The sequence below is a fragment of the Symphodus melops genome, assembly GCF_947650265.1.
Source record: "Symphodus melops genome assembly, chromosome: 22".
NCBI classification, from domain to species: Eukaryota; Metazoa; Chordata; class Actinopteri; order Labriformes; family Labridae; genus Symphodus; species Symphodus melops.
In genome coordinates this window covers 19,680,036-19,697,574 of record NC_136712.1, presented here as the reverse complement: position 1 = coordinate 19,697,574, position 17,539 = coordinate 19,680,036, and the positions used below count along the sequence as shown (strand labels likewise).

The 17,539-nt window shown below is 47.7% G+C and overlaps 2 protein-coding genes across 5 annotated transcripts in view; one reads left to right on the top strand and one right to left on the bottom strand.

The window, feature by feature from the left end:
- The window catches only part of tmem178bb (transmembrane protein 178Bb), a 56,168-nt gene that overhangs the window by 27,576 nt on the left and 11,053 nt on the right, over positions 1 to 17,539 (bottom strand). The gene's annotated exons all lie outside the window — the stretch shown is intronic.
- Positions 17,074 to 17,539, top strand: part of LOC306818112 (uncharacterized protein) — a gene marked incomplete at its 5' end in the record, with an annotated part of 6,590 nt that continues 6,124 nt past the window's right edge. Inside the window, 2 exons of the mRNA XM_079335485.1 lie at positions 17,074 to 17,141; position 17,539. The exon at position 17,539 is cut by the window's right edge and continues 271 nt beyond it. Of these exons, the coding sequence (XP_079191611.1) occupies positions 17,074 to 17,141; position 17,539 (69 nt within the window). The remainder of the gene's footprint in view (positions 17,142 to 17,538) is intronic.

The following is a 17,539-nucleotide window of genomic DNA, read 5'->3' as shown; positions in this document are numbered from 1 at the left end:
TTAATGAGTTAAAATCCTCCGTCTCTGCATCTCCTGGTGTTAGTCTGAAACGTTGTAGAGTCCGTCTCAGCGTGACGCCGCCATCGTTTAGCCTAATTCAGCCTCACACAGGCCTGTCAGAAACACTCCTCCAGTAATAACCAATTAGAGAAGAGGAAACCTGGAGCCTGCCCCTGTGGAGCTCAGCGGGATCCCATCACAACCGATCCGTCACGAAGCAGCAACTTTTCACATCTCACCAATCTGAAGCTGACGAACAGGCCTGAAACAAGAGCCGGCTGCAGTCTGATGGTGGAAACACGAGGACGCTGCAGACGCTGTGGTCTTTAACTCTAACACACACACACACACACACACACACACACACACACACACACACACACTCTGCAGCAGAGCTCACAAAACACGATGACATCATCTCTCTGGTCTCATTCCAGCCTCTTCAGTTCAGGGCACCAGCCCCCATCACCAATGCCCGTCCAGCTGTAACTCCGGGGGGGGGAGGGTCCTAAATCTGTCCCGAGGCTTCGGTTAAAGACAGTAATGATGGATTGACTGCAGCATTTCTCTGCTCCCCCCTCCCTCCCTCCCCCTCCCTCCCCCTCCTCTCTCCCTCTCCTCTGACCCTGAAATGATGGACGTCCAGCGTCTTCATCAGCTCTCAGAGGACGTGAGCAGGAAGGAGCTGGAGCATGTGGACGTCTGAATACTGAGCTCAGATCGGCTCACTCTGTGGGAATCAGAAAAGTTTAACCCCCCCCCCAAAAAAAAAGAAGGAGAGCCTGCACATCATCCATCTTTGTTTGAAGGTGTGACAGCTGCTGAGTGATGCAACTTACACTGAACATATTCCCTCCAGTCTGCTCTGAACACGGGGGTCAGATCTCTTTATTTTTCAGAGTAAAAGTCTGACACCTGAAGAGTGCGAGTTTAAAAACACCTGATCCATCTCTGCATCCAACCAGCATAACCATGCTGCTCATCCCAGTCTGAACACTGTGGATGTTAAGTCGACGTCTGGATCATCGTCGTTTCATGCACACAAGATGAAAGACATACATGACACACAGACTTCATTAATGCTGCAGAAACACCAACGTGTGCTGACAGGCTTTGGTTCAAACAGCACAGTCTGCACACACTAACCAGACACTTATCACTCTAATCTCTCCACCATGAAAATATCTTTGTTTAGTTCAGGTCGGCTTGAAGCAAGAAAACTGAGAAAGAGTGTCACAGGAGACTGCTGCTCACATCCTGTTCCCTAGCAACAGTCAGCTGTTAGCTTATTTAAACTCCGACCACGATCTCTGCAGAAACCTTAAACATGTTGTTCCTGTAGCTCCCGATCGGGTCCGTGTGTGACGCTGCTGTGTGTGCAGGATCGTCACGGAGGAGCGTGATGCAGCTGCTCACACACAACACACATTTAGCTCACTTATCTGAAGAGACAGAGTGTCTCCTCAGCAGACTTTAATGTGGATGAATAGATGGAGTGAGCACAGTGACAGTCAGCAGAGACAGAAGCAGGAGAATCTCACTGTTTTAACTTCGGTCCAGGAGAAGCTCTGCTGTGTTTCCTCCTCCACCAGCTGCCAGCTGAGGAAGATTTCTAAAAGGTCTTTTCTGTGTCACTGTCAGCCAGCTCCTGCACTCTTCACACTGCAGTTGGTGTTTTATCATTTGAAAGCTGTTTCATGTCAATGTGAGCTGAAAGCTGCTTTCATGGAAACAAATGAGTCATTGAACGCAGCGTGTCTCTGTGACCTTGGAGAGGCTGGTGGGTGAGACCTTCCTGACAGACCGTGAGCGTCTGATCATGTTCAGAAACACAAACATGGAGCCAGGAGGAAGCAAAGCAGCAGCTTTTACACAATCTGAAGCACTGATAGGAAATGTCATGCGTCGCCCTCGTGTGTGAGTAACCTTTCCACCCACAGCTGAGACAAAGACTTCCCCACCTGCCCACAGGAAACTCCTCTGAGCTCCACCAATGAGATGTCACAACACTTTGCACAGTGAGGTGCTTTTAATGGACTTTTGACTGAGTAGTAAAAGAAACACACGTACACTAGCACAAAGCACCGCTTTGAATCTCCTCCAATCACTGAGCTGTATCCACTCCTAAAACTCACCTGCTGTGCTCTCATTGGCTGGAGGAAACACACCAGCTCCGCCCACAAACGTCCCGAGTCAACCAGAACAAATCAGAAGAGTAAAATCCAGTCAGAGGACAGAGTCTCTGCAGACACAGTCACACATGTACGGAGGCCCAGAAGGGACAAAGAGCAGCTTCACTTTAGGAGGAGACTGAGTTTTATTTTGAAGGGACAAGCTGCTTCACTTTAGGAGGGGACTGAGTTTTATTTTGAAGGGACAAGCTGCTTCACTTTAGGAGAAGACTGAGTTTTATTTTGAAGGAGGAGGCTGCTGACTCTTTATTCAAACTTCCTCATGATCAAACTATTAATGAAAAAATTCCCCAAAATTGTGGAAAGTTAATTTTCTTCCATAATTTTTGATCTTAAGGTGATGTACACACACACACACACACACACACACACACACACACACACACACACACGTAAATATATAAACGATACATTAACAGCTTTGAAGAAAAACCCCTCAATATTAGACAGAAAACGTGTTTCTAGAACATCGTCTCTTTTTAAGCTGTATTTGTATCATTTTGTAGAACTTGAACATGCAGGCCTGTCAGTGCTTCACAGAAGGGAAATCTGCATATGTGAGCTTTATTTCAACACAGTGTGTGTGTGTGTGTGTGTGTGTGTGTGTGTGTGTGTGTGTGTGAGAGAGAGCTGCAGAATGTGTGTCATGCCTCGTCTGCACACTGGGAGACAGCTGGAGCCGAGCTAAAGCAGCTCTGAGCGGAGCGCTAACCTAAAACGACATCACAGAGCAGCTGACCCACATGCAGACTGCCTGCGGTTCATTTTTACACTCGGAGAACGTTCAGACTTTCACATAAAACACTGATTTTAGTTTGTTCTCTGCAGAGCGCGGGCTGACGCTCACGACCACTTTAAACACTTTTCATACATCCAATCATGGCCTCCGTGTTCCGTCCAGTTTGTCGTCGTGTTTTAGGATGAAGTTTGAGTTCAGTTTAAATTCAAATGAATGATTTCATCTTCTGCAGCTCATGAAGGAACTCTGAGAAATCTGGGAACTTTGATACTTTCCTGACAGCTGTTCATTTATTATTCTGTCACGCACATTGTTCAACTTGAAATGAGTTTTTGGGGCAATTTAGGAATCAGCCTGTTTTAAGCCTGACACAGAGTCCAGAGCTCCAAAAACAAGAAGATCAAAGTGAACCCACAGCAGATCTGTGAGGCGGCACAAACACGTCCTTTACAGGACCAATCAGCCAGATCTGTAGGAGCGGGAGGTCCATGTGTCACAGTGTGTCACAGTGTGTCTTTGTGTAGTTGTGTTGCAGTGTCTTTGTGTTGCAGTGTGTATTTGTGTTGCAGTGTGTATTTGTGTTGCAGTGTGTATTTGTGTAGTTGTGTTGCAGTGTGTAGTTGTGTTGCAGTGTCTTTGTGTTGCACTGTGCAGTTGTGTTGGACTGTGCAGTTGCATTGCAGTGTGTATTTGTGTTGCAGTGCGCAGTTGTGTTGCAGTGTGTATTTGTGTTGCAGTGTGCGGTTGTGTTGCAGTGTGTAGTTGTGTTGCAGTGTGCGGTTGTGTTGCAGTGTGTTGTTATGTTGCAGTGTGTATTTGTGTTGCAGTGTGCAGTTGTGTTGCAGTGTGTATTTGTGTTGCACCGTGCGGTTGTGTTGCAGTGTGTCTTTGTGTTGTGTTGTAGTGTGCGGTTGTGTTGCACTGTGCGGTTGTGTTGCAGTGTGCAGTTGTGTTGCAGTGTGCAGTTGTGTTGCAGTGTGCGGTTGTGTTGCAGTGTGTAGTTGTGTAGATCCAGTGTGTATTTGTGTTGCAGTGTGTATTTGTGTTGCAGTGTGCAGTTGTGTTGCAGTGTGTAGTTGTGTTGCTGTGTAGTTTTGTTGCAGTGTGCAGTTGTGTTGCGGTGTGCGGTTGTGTTGCAGTGTGTTGTTATGTTGCAGTGTGTATTTGTGTTGCAGTGTGTATTTGTGTTGCAGTGTGCAGTTGTGTTGCAGTGTGTATTTGTGTTGCGGCGTGCGGTTGTGTTGCAGTGTGCGGTTGTGTTGCAGTGTGTAGTTGTGTTGCAGTGTAGTTGTGCTGCAGTGTGTAGTTGTGTTGCGGTGTGTAGTTGTGTAGATCCAGTGTGTAGTTGTGTTGCAGTGTGCAGTTGTGTTGCAGTGTGTAGTTGTGTAGATCCAGTGTGCGGTTGTGTTGCAGTGTGCGGTTGTGTTGCAGTGTGCGGTTGTGTTGCGGTGTGTAGTTGTGTATATCCAGTGTGTAGTTGTGTTGCAGTGTGTGGTTGTGTTGCACTGTAGTTGTGTTGCAGTGTGCGGTTGTGTTGCAGTGTGTAGTTGTGTTGCAGTGTGTAGTTGTGTTGCAGTGTGTAGTTGTGTAGATCCAGTGTGCGGTTGTGTTGCACTGTAGTTGTGTTGCAGTGTGCGGTTGTGTTGCAGTGTGCAGTTGTGTTGCAGTGTGTAGTTGTGTAGATCCAGTGTGCGGTTGTGTTGCACTGTAGTTGTGTTGCAGTGTGCGGTTGTGTTGCAGTGTGCAGTTGTGTAGATCCAGTGTGTAGTTGTGTAGATCCAGTGTGTAGTTGTGTTGCAGTGTGCGGTTGTGTTGCAGTGTGCAGTTGTGTTGCAGTGTGTAGTTGTGTAGATCCAGTGTGCGGTTGTGTTGCACTGTAGTTGTGTTGCAGTGTGCAGTTGTGTTGCAGTGTGCAGTTGTGTAGATCCAGTGTGTAGTTGTGTAGATCCAGTGTGCGGTTGTGTTGCAGTGTGCGGTTGTGTTGCAGTGTGCAGTTGTGTTGCAGTGTGCGGTTGTGTTGCGGTGTGCGGTTGTGTTGCAGTGTGTAGTTGTGTTGCAGTGTGTAGTTGTGTAGATCCAGTGTGTAGTTGTGTTGCAGTGTGCGGTTGTGTTGCAGTGTGCAGTTGTGTTGCAGTGTGCGGTTGTGTTGCAGTGTGCGGTTGTGTTGCAGTGTGCGGTTGTGTTGCAGTGTGCGGTTGTGTTGCAGTGTGTGGTTGTGTTGCAGTGTGCAGTTGTGTTGCAGTGTGCGGTTGTGTTGCAGTGTGCGGTTGTGTTGCAGTGTGTAGTTGTGTTGCAGTGTGTAGTTGTGTAGATCCAGTGTGTAGTTGTGTAGATCCAGTGTGCGGTTGTGTTGCAGTGTGCGGTTGTGTTGCAGTGTGTAGTTGTGTTGCAGTGTGCGGTTGTGTTGCAGTGTGCGGTTGTGTTGCAGTGTGCGGTTGTGTTGCAGTGTGCGGTTGTGTTGCAGTGTGTGGTTGTGTTGCAGTGTGCAGTTGTGTTGCAGTGTGCGGTTGTGTTGCAGTGTGCGGTTGTGTTGCAGTGTGTAGTTGTGTTGCAGTGTGTAGTTGTGTAGATCCAGTGTGCGGTTGTGTTGCAGTGTGCGGTTGTGTTGCAGTGTGCAGTTGTGTTGCACTGTGCGGTTGTGTTGCAGTGTAGTTGTGTTGCAGTGTGCGGTTGTGTTGCAGTGTGCAGTTGTGTTGCAGTGTGCGGTTGTGTTGCAGTGTGTAGTTGTGTTGCAGTGTGCGGTTGTGTTGCAGTGTGCAGTTGTGTTGCACTGTGCGGTTGTGTTGCAGTGTAGTTGTGTTGCAGTGTGCGGTTGTGTTGCAGTGTGTAGTTGTGTTGCAGTGTGTAGTTGTGTAGATCCAGTGTGTACCTCCCTGCAGCTCAGCAGTAAGAACAGACGAGTGATGGAGGATAATCTAAACCCTGGAGGGAAGATGGGAGGCTTATTTCACATATTGATGGAATTGATTTTCAGGCTTGAATGGCCAAGTCCAATTATAGTGCCCTTCAGCGCCGCAGAGGAAGAGGAAGGAGCGAGGAGGAAAAGTGAGTCCGTCAGCGAGAAAAGGTTTGGGCTGTTTGGAAGATAAGCGTCGCTGCGTGTCATTGGTTCTGTTTTGATTGGATTCTTCCTCTTTTGATGTTTTTTGCTCCCTCCCTCACGTTGTCGTCGTCTTGACTCAGAGTCCCATCTCTGAGAAAACGTGGAATCAGTTCAAGTCTGAAATTTGCATCGGATTTGAATAATGATGACACGACGCTGGCTGCTCCCTCGCCTCCTGTCAGCCTCCGTTGTTTCTCCATGGTCTGTTGAGTGATGGGTCTGGACCAGCCTTCGCTCTCAGCCTGGCACTAATGTGAGCCATGTAATCCCAGCATGCACCACTCCAAATGCAGGAGGCGGAGCACATCCTGGAGGCTGCTGGCAGATTCTGACACGTCGTCACGATCTCTGGGCTGATGGTGGATTGAACATTTCAGAGAACATATGTGCTCATGTTCCCCCTGCCAATGTGTGTGTGTGTGTGTGTGTGTGTGTGTCCTCTGAGGCCTGCAGCTTGTGATTACACAGACAGCTCTAATGTGTGGAGGATTCAACACGCTCATATACGAGTAGCTCTGGTTACATGGTGTGATCAGCTGAGTCAGTGCTTTGGAGACTGTAGGGGTTGGGAGGAAGTTGATTTTGGGGATGAAGGTGCACACTGTCAGACGGTCTCTCTGAAGACGGAGAGAACATCAGATTTCTACATTTAGAAGTCAGAAACAGTCGAACTCAAACCCCGATAATCTGACGTCACAAATGTGATTGCAAAGAAAAGTGTGTAAATATAAAAGCATGAGATGAACATGTCTGATCATCACAATCTTGAGAGTTCCTCTGAGTGGACGCTCACTCGCTCCATGCTTCACCCCCAGCGTGTGGTTCCTTCGACCAGCTCGAGTCCTCGATCTGTTTTCAATAAGGTGCGCTTCCTGGGTCCTGGTACGCCTGGAAGAAGCGTGTTTGAGCACGGTGCACTTCCTGCACGCGGGTACACAGCGCTGACAGCCTTCATTCTGGAGTGTTCTGTGTGAATCTGACTGACAGGACTCAGAATGAGACAGTGAGGAAGTGTTCATGTTCTCCATGTTGAGCAGACTCCACCACACGGCCCTTCATGACCACATAAAGTCATGTTCTGTTCAGAGGTGACCTCCTGGAGCAGAGTGGGAGCTTCACACCAGTACGGGACAACTGGGCTGAGTCTAAATCCAGTCCACTGTTAGCGGTGAGTGTGTGTGAGCTGGGCGTTAGCATTAAGGGTTTATATGGAGATAAAGATGATCAGGCTCTATCCTGCTCTCCACATTTGATGAAACACAATTCAGATCCTTGAGCGAGTCAGCACACCAGGCTAAAGCTAAATCAGTTCCTTATCATTGGATCATCGACATGACGTCTTTTTCTTCAAATCAGAAACTTTACACAGAAGAAAGATCCAGATGTCACGGTGACCAGCTGAGGGGATCCAGGTACGAGTGTCTAATAAGACCACGGTGTCAGACTGTGCTGTGAGCACATCGGGACGTCTGAGCTGCAGATCCTTTCACACGTTACATGTCTCCTCCTTCTATTGGCTGCTTTAAAGATGCTCACTGAGTCACACACACATCCATCACTGATGTCTGAATGAAGACCACCACACATCCTGTTCCTGAGCCTCCATCCTGATGGAGGAGTGTGTTTTAATTCTATACTTTCTCACGCTCGTCTGGAGTGCGGTGCTTTGTTTCTATCACCGAACTCTTCAAAAACTCGGGATACGTGCCGGGATACGTGCCGGCATCGGAGCGGTGATGAGAGCCCACGGCGGCGTCTCCTGCACCGCCATGTAACGGAGGCTAACATGGCAGATCACACAAACGACCTGGGACGCAGAAAACAGGAAGCCAGCGAAGGATCACTGTGAACGTCCTCGTCTGAACCTTACCATCAAACTTTAATGCTGAGTCATGTTGTGGTTTACGATTCAACCGTCATGACACAGAGGGTGACACTCGACACTTTGTGGAAGCATGAAACACGGAGAGGACTTTATGTTTCTGCTCCCAGGAAAGAGTGCAGCTCGCCCTGAAGGAACGTCACGATGTGTGTTGTTTCCTGTAAAGCTCATTTATTGTTCCGTCTCCACCAGCTGTGCAAACAGGTGAGAAACATTCAGCAGCCTGACAGCTGTAATACACAAGACAAGTTAGAACTGAACCCAGACAGTGTGTGTGCATGCAGTGTGTGTTTGTGTGTGTGCATGCAGTGTGTGTGTGTGTGCATGCAGTGTGTGTTTGTGTGTGTGCATGCAGTGTGTGTTTGTGTGTGTGCATGCAGTGTGTGTTTGTGTGTGTGCATGCAGTGTGTGTTTGTGTGTGTGCATGCAGTGTGTGTGTGTGCATGCAGTGTGTGTGTGTGTGCATGCAGTGTGTGTATGTATGCAGTGTGTGTATGTAGTGTGTGTATACAGTGTGTGTGTATGTATGCAGTGTGTGTATGTAGTGTGTGTATACAGTGTGTGTGTATGTATGCAGTGTGTGTATGTAGTGTGTGTATACAGTGTGTGTGTATGTATGCAGTGTGTGTAGGCGTTGTAAGTTGCGTGTCCGTGACCTTCTGATCACAGGTCATTGAAGTGTCTTGTTCAAAGTGAAAGCAGGTTTGAACCTTTAAAACACAAACATGTCGAGCATGTGGCTGTAGAACGGGCCTGCTTTAGCTCCGGGGAGGCCGGCGCCAATCGATACAGCTTATTGACACTGATCCACTCAGGCTGGAGTAAGGCCACTTTGATTGGACTTTATTTTGAAAGGAAGTGATCAATACAGCAGCGTTTGCCCTGAAAGAGAGGTTTTGATTCTGTTCCTGGTATTTCTTATGTTCACCTCATCTTTACTGACCTCTACAATCCCTCCCACTTTACACGCTCTGCCTGAAACATTGCAGCCTGATATCTATCTGTCTGACCTTGCTTTTCCAGGGTGCAAATATCCGACAGCGTCCACACCTCACTGAGGATGTAGATAAAGCGGAGGACAAATCCCTCTGCAGGCCTGACACAGACTAGACTGTGTTATTGATCGTTTGTGTGGGACTCGGAGGCCCGTGCACCTGGCTTAGCTCCACGTGACGTCAATGATCTGCAGCTGCTCTTATGTGCCGTTTCCTCCCTCCTGTTTGATATTCCCGTCCACGCTCGTTCCAGCAAGACACTCACAAAGAGATCTGCATACCGGGGCCCGGTGAGGCGGAGCACGGCTGCATATCGCCTGCTCTGTAATTACCCCTTAGCTCTGTGCAACTCTGGAATAACAAATGAGCAATCAGTGGTATGTATGCAAAAGGTCTGAAAGAATCAAAACAACAACATGAGCCATGAGCGGGAGGATGGAGCGACTGATCCCACAGAGGCTGCTGCAGTGCTGGCTCACTGAATCAGAGAGGAAATGTTCTTTCTGGCTGAGCCGAGCCCTGGGGAACCAGCTGAAAACACACCGCCAGCTACTTCTTCTTCCCAACACATGAAGCTCTGAAATGTGTGATTAAATTAATTCTTGCAGTTTGGTATTGAATCCCTCCCCCTCCCCCTCCTCCCTGCTAAAACATGCCAGTGGCATCAACATGTCGAGTGGTCAATCTGAGCGCGAGCCTTCAGAGAGAGAGCTCTGTTTGTTTAACATGCACGTCTGTCTCTTTGTACAGAGACGGACTGACACGTCTGTTCTCCAGGTTAGCCTAGCTTAACAAGGGGCCTTCATGACCAGAAGCTGGAGAGGAAGTGTGTCATTGAAGCATCTCTGCAGTCACTCCTCAGATCAGAACAACAGTCTGTTCACACAGGTGTTCAACTGAGCATGCTCAGAGAAATCTCTTGATTTGTTGGAGCTATATTTGTCTCTGGGCTTCATGCAGCTAATTCTTCCTAATGGATGCCTCCATGTCTGGCCCTCACTCTTCCTCCTCATGCAATATTCATTTAATGTTAAACTCATTGCCAGGAAGCTGAATTCAATGAGTGCAGCAGCATGCTGGAGCGGGCCTCACCCGAACCAGCGCCAGAGAGCAGAACCAATCAGGAGAGGCTGGTGGCAGTGCGTGCAGCAAAGAGGCGAGGCGGCTTGTGTGTGAAACACTTTAAGTCCAGTGAGTCAGGTGTAACGTGTGAAAGAAGTTCATGAGCCGTGGATCGACTACATGTTTAAACACTTTCAGCTTCCTGTTGTGCTGATTAAAATAACAAGTAGGTTTTTTATTGTGACTCTGTATTCTTGGATGGAAGGGTGTTCACCAGAAGCATGAAGTCTGGAGTACTTTCTTGTCTTTTTTTCTTCTTCTGTGGATTCCTGACGTAGTGTTGTTAATGTAGTTTCATTTGTTTAAGACTTTTGATGCTCCTCAGCGGCTTCATAACCAATAAAGCCTGATCGTAGCAACGTAGCAGCTTCACTGTGGCCCACATCCTGAGGTCTGAGGTGACTGTTTTAGAATCATGTTGAAGTTTAACATTCTGGTATTGTGTCAGTCTTTACTGAAACAGTCTGGGAAAGCTCCGTCTCTTCATACTGACATTTTGCATCATAGATAGGAAGAGATTTATTTCAGTCCTTTAGACTCAAAGCCTCCTTAAGAACAAAAGTCTTCTCTGACTTTGTTCTTTAGTTTTCCATCTTTGAAGCTCACTGAGTTGTCGGTGGACTCGTTTCATCTGTCGTTTGTTTCCAAACTACGTCTGCCGCACAAGAAATTAAAATCTTTAAAATAGTTTAATCTGTTACTTTAAGTATGAAATCAGAGAGCTGCTCTCCTCCTCTGTGATCAGTCAGCCAATCAGAGAGCTGCTCTCTTCCTCTGTGATCAGTCAGCCAATCAGAGAGCTGCTCTCTTCCTCTGTGATCAGTCAGCCAATCAGAGAGCTGCTCTCTTCCTCTGTGATCAATCAGCCAATCAGAGAGCTGCTCTCTTCCTCTGTGATCAATCAGCCAATCAGAGAGCTGCTCTCTTCCTCTGTGATCAGTCAGCCAATCAGAGAGCTGCCCTCTTCCTCTGTGATCAGTCAGCCAATCAGAGAGCTGCTCTATTCTCTGTGATCAGTCAGCCAATCAGAGAGCTGCCCTCTTCCTCTGTGATCAGTCAGCCAATCAGAGAGCTGCTCTATTCTCTGTGATCAGTCAGCCAATCAGAGAGCTGCTCTATTCTCTGTGATCAGTCAGCCAATCAGAGAGCTGCTCTCTTCCTCTGTGATCAGTCAGCCAATCAGAGAGCTGCTCTCTTCCTCTGTGATCAGTCAGCCAATCAGAGAGCTGCTCTATTCTCTGTGATCAGTCAGCCAATCAGAGAGCTGCTCTCTTCCTCTGTGATCAGTCAGCCAATCAGAGAGCTGCTCTCTTCCTCTGTGATCAATCAGCCAATCAGAGAGCTGCTCTCTTCCTCTGTGATCAATCAGCCAATCAGAGAGCTGCTCTATTCTCTAAACCCTGGGTTTGCCAGATATGAGAGCAGTTATTGGCTAAACACTGAAGCTTCAGTGTCCACCACGTGGTGACCAGCGTCCGGTGGTAAATAGTTGTAATAGCTGCTGTGAAAAGGTCTCGTCTGCTCGTGTGTCAGATGTCTCCCAGTGTGCACCTGTGCACCGTCACCATGACGACATCTTGATGACATCACGGGCTGTAGCAGCGCGGTCAAGGCGTGCTCCCAGCTGTCTGGTGTTGTCACAGTGGCGGGGGAAGTCAGCGCGGTGAGAGAGCCGGTCTGAGCGCCGCGGGGCAGGTAGGTGTAACAAGACGCCTGAGCCGAGCTGACACGCAGAGACTCCACACCACTTGGCTGGAGTCGAGTCCTCACAACATGTGTGAATGTTTGCTCTTTAGGTTCCTCCTCTCATCTGCACGGTTCTGCTGCCAACAATGTGCTCTTGTAAATAAATCTGTTGGGGATAACAGCTTTGGAAAGCACTTCCCCCAAGTCAGGACCTGCAGCAGCTCGTTTGACCTACTGTTGATTTTCCATCAAGGCCAAAGGGAGAGCTGCTGTTATTCCATCAACACTCTGATCCTACAGAGATCTGACCTCTCCTCCACCATGTGCACATACAGCATTTCAAACAGACAGTAAACAGTCTGAGTCTAGCACTGAGCTCGACACACACCAACTTAATGTGTGTGTGTGTGTGTGTGTGTGTGTGTGTACTGAGACCAGACAGTAGACCGAGTCAGAGGGGGCAGTGGGGGACTTGTGAACTGAAGGGTTGCACGTTCAAGTCTTAACTTTTACTGATGTGCACAACAACAAAAAAGCTAAATTGCTGTGGCGTGTGTGTGTGTGTGTGTGTGTGTGTGTGTGTGTGTGTGTGTGTGTGTGTGTGTGTGTGTGTGTGTGTGTGTGTGTGTGTGTGTGTGTGTGTGTGTGTACGAGAGGAAAAAAGATTTACGGCTGAAGGTCTGCACTGGAGGTCAGTGTTGGAGAGATTGGTGACTTCACCTTTACCTCAGAATAAAACACATTTATATCCCCCGCTGTTAGCTAAACACGCTGTTAGCGAAACACGCTGTTAGCTAAACACGCTGTTAGCGAAACACGCTGTTAGCTAAACACACCTCTCCATAACTGCAGCTTCAGTACCAAACATATATATATATATGTACATATATGTATGTATATATATATATATATGTACACATATATATATATGTACATATATATATATATATATGTACATATATAGGATAGGATATAACTTTATTGATCCCCAATGGGGAAATTCGGGATATATATATATATATATATATATATATATATATATATATATATATATACACACATATAACCCTGGAGAACTCACATGTCAACATGTCTGCTCACACATGTATGACAGACATGTTTGTATGTTTGAGTGGAGGCTGAAGCGTATCAGTTACTGTCGTTTGAAGTGTCACATTTAAAGACTGCAGGAGTCCCAACATCATTTAACTCAAATATGAAATCAATTATTCAGCATCTCTTGACATGAGACAAAGTTTTCTGGTTGACTCATCCTGCCAGTGACCTTGAGTCAGGACACTTTCATCTTTAATCTGAAACATTTATTGAAAGGAGGCTGAAGCTTTTTTCAGGGTTGACGCTCGAGCAGAGTTTAGACACTGACGCCTCAGAAAAGAAGCCAACAAACCAAACACAGCCTGGGCGAGGCGTGGCCTCAGAGTGTCTTCCTCTAAGAACAGGACAGTTTAGATGTTATATGTGAGCAGCCTCAGGATGTGTATAAAGCTCCTCTCCTGGTCTCTCATTGAGCCCGTGCAGGTGACATTTGAAACGTTCCCTTGCTTAAAGTCTCGATGCACTCGGATATTCTCCGACTTGTTTTCTTTGCACGGATCACTTTGATGTTATAAATGTTATCTGAGTAAAGTGTGGGCAGCGATCTCCGCTTCCTTTATCTCACCCTACACACCTGACTGCGTCGCTCGGAGCCACAGCCATCTGCAGCGATAAAAAGATGCTAAAAGCAGAGACGTTTCTTAATCTGTGCTGAGTTCACAGAGACACACGGAGGACAAACACAGCTCCTCGCTCTCCTCCTTTTCAACTGTGGTTCACACCTTTCATCCCACCTGACACTTCCACATCTTTGTTTCCTGTGGAAGAGCTTTCATCCCACCTGACACTTCCACATCTTTGTTTCCTGTGGAAGAGCTGCTGACACTCCGGAGCTAAACGGGAACACACGCCATAATCATGTTCTCAAACTGAGGGAACATCTTCAGCAAGCACACCCACATATCACTGCCTTTAACACAGTGTAGCTGCTGCTAGCCTGTTAGCTTGGTGCTGGAGGGGGGGGGGGTCACATAGAGCAGGGTCACATAGAGCAGGGTCACATAGAGCAGGGTCACATAGAACAGGGTCACATAGAGCAGGGTCACATAGAGCAGAGTCACATAGAACAGGGTCACATAGAACAGGGTCACATAGAGCAGAGTCACATAGAACAGGGTCACATAGAGCAGGGTCACACAGAACAGGGTCACACAGAACAGGGTCACATAGAGCAGGGTCACATAGAACAGGGTCACACAGAACAGGGTCACATAGAACAGGGTCACATAGAGCAGGGTCACATAGAGCAGAGTCACATAGAACAGGGTCACATAGAACAGAGTCACATAGAACAGGGTCACATAGAGCAGGGTCACACAGAACAGGGTCACATAGAGCAGGGTCACATAGAACAGAGTCACATAGAACAGGGTCACATAGAACAGGGTCACATAGAGCAGGGTCACATAGAGCAGAGTCACATAGAACAGGGTCACATAGAGCAGGGTCACATAGAACAGAGTCACATAGAACAGGGTCACACAGAACAGGGTCACACAGAACAGGGTCACATAGAGCAGGGTCACATAGAACAGGGTCACACAGAACAGGGTCACATAGAACAGGGTCACATAGAGCAGGGTCACATAGAGCAGAGTCACATAGAACAGGGTCACATAGAGCAGGGTCACATAGAACAGAGTCACATAGAACAGGGTCACATAGAGCAGAGTCACATAGAACAGGGTCACAGAGCAGGGTCACATAGAACAGAGTCACATAGAGCAGGGTCACATAGAGCAGGGTCACACAGAACAGGGTCACACAGAACAGGGTCACATAGAGCAGGGTCACACAGAACAGGGTCACATAGAACAGAGTCACATAGAGCAGGGTCACACAGAACAGGGTCACATAGAACAGAGTCACATAGAACAGGGTCACATAGAACAGGGTCACATAGAACAGGGTCACATAGAACAGGGTCACATAGAAGGGGGGGGGGCAAGACTTCACTCCGTTCGGTTTTCTTTGGTTTATTTTTTTTAACGTTTGCAAATAAAACTCTGACTTTAAACGTTGAAATCATTTTTCTGTGTTTTTGGCTTTGAGTTGGTCGAATGTTATTTTAGTGTTTAAAGAGACGCACAGCTCATGAAAGATGACAATGAATCAGTTCTCCTTCATTAAAACATGAAGGTTTATAAAAACAGATTTCTTATCAGTGGTGAGCAGCTGTATGTTCACGACCAAGCCGGGCCAAGTCTTCTTCACTTAGAAGCAGTGAAATAAAGAAACTAACTTTACAAAGCAGCTGCTTCTCATCGCCCCCTGCTGTGCTGCTCCAAACTCCCTTTCTTCTTCTTTTAACTTAAACTGGCTTTAGGACGTTTAAAGAGAGACTCCTCGTGTCATTGTGAGAATAAATACAGAGCAGATGAAGGACACAAAAAGCTTCTGCAGAATAAAATCATGGAGAGAAAGAAGCTGTAAACGTGAACTCTCATCACGTCAGCCAATTATCCTGACAGAGACGGACGTCACTCAAATGTCCGAGTCTGTCAGAGTCGTGCTGAGCTCAGCTGCATGTCAGGACCACGTCGACACTCTGGATCAATCAAGAGCTGCCCTCCTATTTCACCCCCTCCTCTGAAATCCTTTCTGTCCACCAGTGTTTCTCACAGGGACAAACCCGTGCACGGATGTGTTTCTGTACACCAAGAATCAGAAGGGCTGAAGAGCAGACGAAGCAGCACAGGACACTAAAGGCCCACCTGTCCGATGATCAGCCGTGATGTCATAACCACCACAGGACTGACCACGAGCGAGTGTGAGACGATGGTCGACCTCTTCGACGAACATCATGGTATATTCACGATCACAGGGAAAGGAACTACGCTACCCACAATGCTCGAGTGTCACAGCAACAGCTCTGTTTTTGTTACAGAGGTGTCTGAACAGGTGTCGTTGTGATGTCGTAACAACACGAGTTTCTCTTTGTGTTGAACTCAGCATAGCAGCACACGAAGGGTTAAAGAAGGCGTGTGATCCTGTGGAGCAGCTGTGTGTCTGCAGGTCATTTGAACCTGATTTCATTAAATCAGTCTGACGCTGACTCTCCTCCTCCACTCGTCTCACAGCAGCCTGAGTTCATCTGCCGTCACTCGGCGCCTTGTAATTATGAACTCAGTGTGAATTAGGAGGTAAAAGGAGATGAAAGAGAGACGGCACAAACTGAGAGCTTGATGATGATGTGAGGAGATGAGCTGTGAGACGGAATGAGACGAGGCTCTTATGAGGCTTTAAACGGGGCCACGGAGGGCTCAGGTACGTCTCAGGTACGTCTCAGGTACGGCTCAGGTACGGCTCAGGTACGGCTGCACCTCGGCTTTAATGAGGAACGATTTCACAGAGTCTCCCTGAATCTACTGCTAATGTCCATATCTGTGACACATCCTGCAGTTCCTCCAGTGTCCACTAGAGTCTGTCTCCTGCAGTGAGTCAGTCTCCATAGAGCTCTATGTTAAAATGTCCAACTTTACAGCTGCAGTTCCTCCAGTGTCCACTAGAGTCTGTCTCCTGCAGTGAGTCAGTCTCCATAGAGCTCTATGTTAAAATGTCCAACTTTACAGCTGCAGTTCCTCCAGTGTCCACTAGAGTCTGTCTCCTGCAGTGAGTCTGTCTCCATAGAGCTCTATGTTAAAATGTCCAACTTTACAGCTGCAGTTCCTCCAGTGTCCACTAGAGTCTGTCTCCTGCAGTGAGTCAGTCTCCATAGAGCTCTATGTTAAAATGTCCAACTGTACAGCTGCAGTTCCTCCAGTGTCCACTAGAGACTGTCTCCTGCAGTGAGTCAGTCTCCATAGAGCTCTATGTTAAAATGTCCAACTTTACAGCTGCAGTTCCTCCAGTGTCCACTAGAGTCTGTCTCCTGCAGTGAGTCAGTCTCCATAGAGCTCTATGTTAAAATGTCCAACTTTACAGCTGCAGTTCCTCCAGTGTCCACTAGAGTCTGTCTCCTGCAGTGAGTCAGTCTCCATAGAGTGAAACTCATATCAGAGTTTTACATCCTGGTATCTTGACGACCTAAAGCGACCTCTTTTCTTCGCCCCGACATTACAGAAACTTTATCAGCCTAGAAACACAGGAAGTTGTCACAGTGGGAACGCCGTCCGTCTTTCCTCGCCTGTCGTCATCCTGAGCGGGTGTCTTTATTGCCTCACCTTCTGACATTCAGAGAAACACTCGTCCTGATACGCTCCCCCACCCTGTGTGACTGTCAAACAGTGCCTGTAACCATGGCGACGCTGACCTGGGTACGAGCAGGGCGTTCTTATGAAGCAGAGCGTGACGATGCTCTGGTTTGGTCTCTTTAGTGAACCGAGGCTGAAAAGGAGCCTCATTCTGAGCACAAAGCTAAGCTAACTGCCTCCTTTCAGCGCTCACGCAGCCGTGCGGCGCCGAGGCGCAGTAATGGACTCTTTATAGGACAGAAGTGTTGTTTTGTCCGCCGGTCCTGACCACGAGAAAGGCCTTTCTTGTGAGCAAGCAGCTGCAGCCACAGAGCTGCCTTCATGTGGCAGAATAAGGCTGTGATTGATGCGGGCTCTTCCTCGGGGCCCGCGGCGCTCTTTGACTTGATAAGCCGTTGATTAAACGGGCCGACCGGAGGAAGACGAGACTGAAGAGACGCCTCAGGACAGAGAGCGGCGAAATGTCCTCTGATGTGAAATCAAACATGGTTTTCTCTGTGAACCCTTCAGG